Source organism: Diabrotica virgifera, chromosome 4, assembly GCF_917563875.1.
Source record: "Diabrotica virgifera virgifera chromosome 4, PGI_DIABVI_V3a".
Lineage (NCBI taxonomy): Eukaryota > Metazoa > Arthropoda > Insecta > Coleoptera > Chrysomelidae > Diabrotica > Diabrotica virgifera.
The window spans coordinates 85,216,889-85,222,792 of NC_065446.1; the positions used below are offsets into that span (position 1 = coordinate 85,216,889).

Sequence of the window (5,904 nt, forward strand, 5' to 3'; positions counted from 1 at the left end):
TTGTCAAATTATTTTTCTCTTTTTAAATTATCTAAAATTAAGGCATTGTAGAAGATTAGAAATTAGATTAAGAATTTTATATATTTTTTTGTTATGTACGCCAAAGTTTAATGGATTAACCTCACGTTGTAAGTTTTTTATGCTTTTATGTACAATATTTTTTATCGTCTTAATTTCATTGTATTTACTAAAACTTTTTTAGCATATCTTGAAGAAGCAAATAAATTTTGCGAAAGCTTGATAATAACTAAGAGTTTTACTTATCCTGCCCCCTGAAATTTATGACTGCAACCTCAAAATTAACAAGATTTTATATATATATATATATATATATATATATATATATATATATATATTCATATTTATATCATTATTGCTTCCATATTATATACCGTAGCATTGAATGTTGCGTCCTTCGAACTATTACGTCCGAATATTGGACGCAATAAAACCATCCTGATTTTATGGACTTCCCACTACTTCTACTTAAAAATGGCGCCTTAGTTAAATGCAGATTTCTATATTTAACCATAGCCCAAAACGTCATGCCGCTCTCTAGTTAGATTTCTGAGATATTAAACTTCTCCTAAAAATCGTGAGACGCAATAATATTCTAAACTTGTAACCAAATGAATAATGTTAGTTCAGCGAGTTGACGAAAGTGGCGCGGTTATAATATACATATTTACCGTATACTTCGTTTCCTTTAGAACATTATTGCGTCAAAATAGGAGATATGACAACGTTGCCCAGAGTATCTATTTTTAGAACATAACAGAATCTTTCGACCTTGGCTAGTTTGTTTTCGGCGGTTTGTTTCTCGTTGATTTTAATATAATCAACTTGTTCGTCCTGTTGCTTATTGCGTCGTATATTTATTGTGTTCTTTTAATCCTCAAACAAATAGGTAAGTGAATTTCTATGTTAATATTTTTATTAGAAGGGAAAAATTTTTAATTATTTTTTCTTTTTGATTTCGAGATTTATTAGCCTATGCACTAAAAGAGTAAAATATATTAAAAATATTTTTGATAATATTTATCAATTCAGTAATTACTTAATCAGTTAAAGAAGTTAAATGCACAACTTTGTTAAGTACATTTTTAAAGGAATCAGTTACTGTTTTCATTTATTGGATAAATTGAAATAAACTTACTAGCACAGCATTAAATTAAAAAGTAATTTTTGTAATTTAAAAAAAAAATGGTAAATATTCAAATATTTGGACGTCATTGCAATCAATTTGTGACCACTTGTTTTAAGTTTCAATAATTGTAAAAATAGGTACATATATCATTTCAAAGGAATAATGTACTCTTACTAAAAATAAATCCATTTACTCACGGTTTTTGCTCCAAATTTTAAACAACCGTTTATATTGACATGAAATTTGGCAAACACATAGCTAACAAGGCTAAGAAAGAAAGTGATATTGTGCCGATGTGTGCTTTTGCCCTAGGGATGAGTTTCACTCCTTCTCGGGGGTGAAAAAACATGCTTTAAAAAAAAGGCCGGTGATGGATAAATTGATTATTTTTAAGCAACTACTTTTGTTCTATAGCCTTTTTCACAAGTTAATATTTTTCGATTTATTTGCGAGTGAATATGTTCATTTTTCAACAAAAAAAAAAACATGTTTTTAGATGGTTTTTCGCAGATAACTCAAAAAGTGAATATTTTATCGGAAAAAAATACTTTTAGCAAAAAAAACAGCTTATACAAAGTGAAAAAACGGTGTATGTATGGGGCCTCTAGACCCAGCATAAGCAGTTTTGTAGCCAATGAAAAATAGTTTCATATTCGTCAAATTCCAAATCAATATTTCAACGTGAAATAATAAAAAAATGGAGAAACTTTTGAGGAAAAGTTTAAAAGTAGCTTTATTTTCGTTTTTTTTTTAAGTTTCTAACATCAAAATAAGCAAGTTACGCTCAAAATAAAGTTAGTCCGTCTTTTTTGAAAAAAAAAAACAATCGGATAACCACCCCGTAATTAGGATCTCAAAGAAAATTAATCGTTACCGCTTCACAAGTTGCTTTACTTATGTATTATTTTGATGATCTCTAAGTTTCATCGGTTCAAAGTGTTTATCTTTGAAAAAATTGGAAATAAAGTAAAATTTTCTTAATTTTTAATTTTGACAAAAACATGTTTTTTTTTTCAAAATAAGTTACAAATTATTATTGATAGGCACCAAAAACCTCAAAGAACAAAAATTTGTAAGCTTTGCTTTTTTGAATACTTTTTTTTGAGATTCAGTAAGACAAAAATGGATTCAGATATGGCTGTTTAAAATTATTTGCATACACTCGTGATTAGTGATTCGTTCAAGCCCTCTCTACTACAGCTCTTTTAAAAATAAGCACATTGAACCGATGAACTAACAGACCATATAAACAATACGTGCACGAGTAAAGGAACTTGTGAAGCGGTAACGATTAATTTTATTTTAGATGCTAATTATGGGGTGATTTTCACATTTATTTTTTATAAAAAAAGTTACCAACTTTATTTTAAGCGTAACTTGCTTACGGTTGATGCTAGAAACTCATTTATAAACAGAAATAAAGATTTTTTTAACACTTTACAAAAGTTGTAATGAGTTTTCCTCAGAAACCTTTTTAATTTTTGGATATTTCAAGTTGAAATATTCGTTTTGGAATTCGACGAATATCCTATTTTTCATTAGCTAGAACTCGGCTTCTGCTGGGTCTAGAGACCTCATACATACATCATTTTTTCTCCTTTCTATAGAACCGAAGTTGTTTATAATTAGTCAATTTCATTTCCGGACTTATTTTGAACGTATATTTTTTCACCCTCGAGAAGGGGTGAAACTCACCCCCAGGTCAAAAGCACACCAAATTGCATGTCAATCTTTTCAATCAAGCTCTTTTTCTTAGCGATGTAGAATATATTTATGCACTATTTACCTTTTAAAGTACAAAGATATTTATTTAGTAGATAACTTATACTGAACAAAATTATTTGGCGGATTGCGCGAATAAAGCTCGTATATACTTTAATTCTATATTTTCTATTATAGGAGACCGATTCAGATAACAGCAGTGCTACAAACTTAAGTCAAAAAAATCTCAGGATTCTCACAGAAACTTGTACCGACCACCAGTTAATCCATGAAGTGAAAGATGTTTCAGCCCTCGAGTCAACGATAACTGGGGTACAAGAACATATACACAATTACAATAAACAAAAATGTAGAAATACAGGTAATCTCGAACACCCTTACAAAAGAAAACCAGATTATTGTTACTACTGTGAAACGGAAGTTCTTAATTTTGGTCGCCATATTATAAGGAACCATTCAATGGAAGTCGATGTGGCTGAAATTATCTCCAAACCAATCAAATCATGTGAAAGAAGAAGTCTATTTGATAAACTCTAGGAAATTTTTTAACTGATGGTGGAAACTGTTTCAAGGCTGTTAGACAGACTTATGTACCAGATCGGGTTCTCATTCATTGTGACAATTGTTTAGGATTTTTCTCTTCCAAACTATTATACCGACATAGAAAAAAATGTGGAAATAGAAGCAATCAAGAGAAGGCACAATTTGCTAGCCAATCAAAAATGTGTCCCAACATTAAAATTGATCATCGATTAAAAGAAGAAATGTTTCTCAGGATGAGAGCGGACAGGATTTCAATGGAAGCCAAGAACGACTTTCTAATTCGTCCGTTTGGAACCCGTTGTTTAAAGACGCACAGAGAAAAGCATTTTATAGCAGTTACATCACGCAAAATGAGGGAATTGTCAAAAATATTTAAAGAAAGGAGAAAAATAGACCCATCTATATCCACTATGTTTTCAGCATTGCGACCAAAGTATTTGATGCCTTTGTTGAAACCACAAAACGAATAGCTTGTTATGATCCTGAAAAAGACTTGTCTCCAAATGTTGCCATGAATATATGCCATGAGATCACTCAAACAATGTTGCGATTTTGCAATCACTTTTGCCTATAAGAAACAAACTGCATACTTATCTGTTTCAACTGCTACAATTGAGGCATAGCTTAAAACTTTAATTCATCTATTTGAGGCAAACTGGAGTATTGAGGCCTCAACCCAAGCAGCTAATAATTTAAATCTTAACAAACGGAATAAGGTTACAATAGTTCCACTAGCGAATGGTCTAAAATTGCTAAGATCCCATTTAGTTAAACTTGCTGACGATGCAACGAAAATTCTGCAGAATTATTTGTGACACTACAGTTGAAAATGCACCGCAAAAGACTAACTCCAAAAATGTACTAAAATTAGAAGATATTAAAGCGTTTAACAATCTCATTGAATCTGTGTACTGTAGAATAATTTTGATAAACAGAAAACGTTCTGGAGAATTACAGAGAATGTCCTTTTACACTTATGTTAACTCTATCGGAAATCAAAAATATGAAGAGTTTCAAAAAGCAGTTTCACCTTCTGAAAAAAAAAACTATTAAGTTCAATGAAGACAGTAGCCATTAGAGGTAAGAGGGGCAGGGGTGTTCCAGTTTTGTTCAACCCCGAGGTACAAAATCATATCGATACTTTGCTTGCGGTTAGAAATGAATTTGTACCAAGGGATAATCCTTACCTATTTGCTCCTGTTAAATCTTCTTCACATTTAATCAGTTACAAAATATTAGGAGAGCACGCAAAATTATCCGTTGCGAAAGATCCTACTTATATAACATCGGCTCGTTTGCGTAAGCATCTGGCAACTTTATCACAATTATTAAATTTATCTGATGGAGAGATTGAACAATTAGCTACTTTCATGGGATACAGACAGAACTACAGAAGTTCCTACAGACTGCCAGATGATATTTACCAAACTACTAAAATAGCGAAACTGTTGATGGTAATGGAGAAGGGAACAGCCAACAAATTCAAAGGAAAATCTTTAGATGAAGTAGAAATTGATATGGACAAAAATATTTTGGAAGATAACTTTTCTGAAAGCGATGTTGATGTTGACGATGAGTTAAAGTGTTGGCTACATGATGATACTGAACCATCAACTAGTCAAATACGCCAGTCAATGGGAGCAAGGATAGGATATTACCTCCAAATTCTATCCTACTGCATGGATTTTAATGAAATTTTGGGCCTAGCTTCTACTTATCTCCTAATTCAAAGTCTACCCTATCCCGATGTGTGCTTTTATCTTGGGGGTGGTTCCCACCCCTTCTTAAGGGTGGAAAATTTTTTGGTTAAAATTACCACGGAATTCGCTAGAGAACCTAATTCTAAGCAAAAACTGTTCCATAATTTTTTTTTGAAAACTCAATACTTTTTGAGATATTCGTGGTTGAAAACCCTTTTCGAACGGTTTTTTGCGAATACCTTAAAAACTATGCATCTAACTAAGAAAACTATATTAAACATTTTTGTAGGTTATAAAAAAACAAAGAGAGACTTGCCTTATTAAATCTTCCAGTTATACAAAAAAGAGATATGGTAGGTGAAAATATTTTGTTTTTTGGTACATTCTCAAATTGGTGTATTCAACTTGAAATAACAGAAAAACGGTCGATTTTAGGTGTATAATGCTACTAATATCTTTTGAGGTGCTTGAAAAGACCTTTACAATGAGCTATATGAAAGGTCCATTACATTAAAACTGAGCGAGATATGATGCAAACAAAATTGATAACTAATGTATTTTTAGAAATTTTTTTTTTTTTTGTAAGCATTTATTAACAATCAGAATTACATATTCTATAAGCTAATTTGATAACAAGTACAATAACATATATCAATGTATTATTGTACACTAAAATGGCGTTATGAGGTACATCACCCAGCGGTTTCACCTCAGTTTCAGCGAAGATCTATGGGCCATAATCTTCGCAATCTTCTGTTGTTTAGTGGCTGCAGTAATGGTAATATTAATTGG

General features: G+C 31.3%; 1 protein-coding gene across 1 annotated transcript; it reads left to right on the plus strand.

Moving 5' to 3' along the window:
- Nucleotides 1-372: 372 nt before the first annotated feature.
- Nucleotides 373-5,567, plus strand: LOC126883861 (uncharacterized). The gene is made up of 2 exons (XM_050649535.1): nucleotides 373-907; nucleotides 3,047-5,567. The coding sequence occupies exon 2, from the start codon at nucleotides 4,471-4,473 to the stop codon at nucleotides 5,434-5,436; it is 966 nt and encodes a 321-aa protein (XP_050505492.1). The 5' UTR covers nucleotides 373-907; nucleotides 3,047-4,470; the 3' UTR covers nucleotides 5,437-5,567.
- Nucleotides 5,568-5,904: the final 337 nt, after the last annotated feature.

Coding starts and splice junctions, on each gene's coding strand:
- LOC126883861 (XM_050649535.1), top strand. CDS start 4,471: ATGAAGACAGTAGCCATTAGAGGTAAGAGGGGCAGGGGTGTTCCAGTT.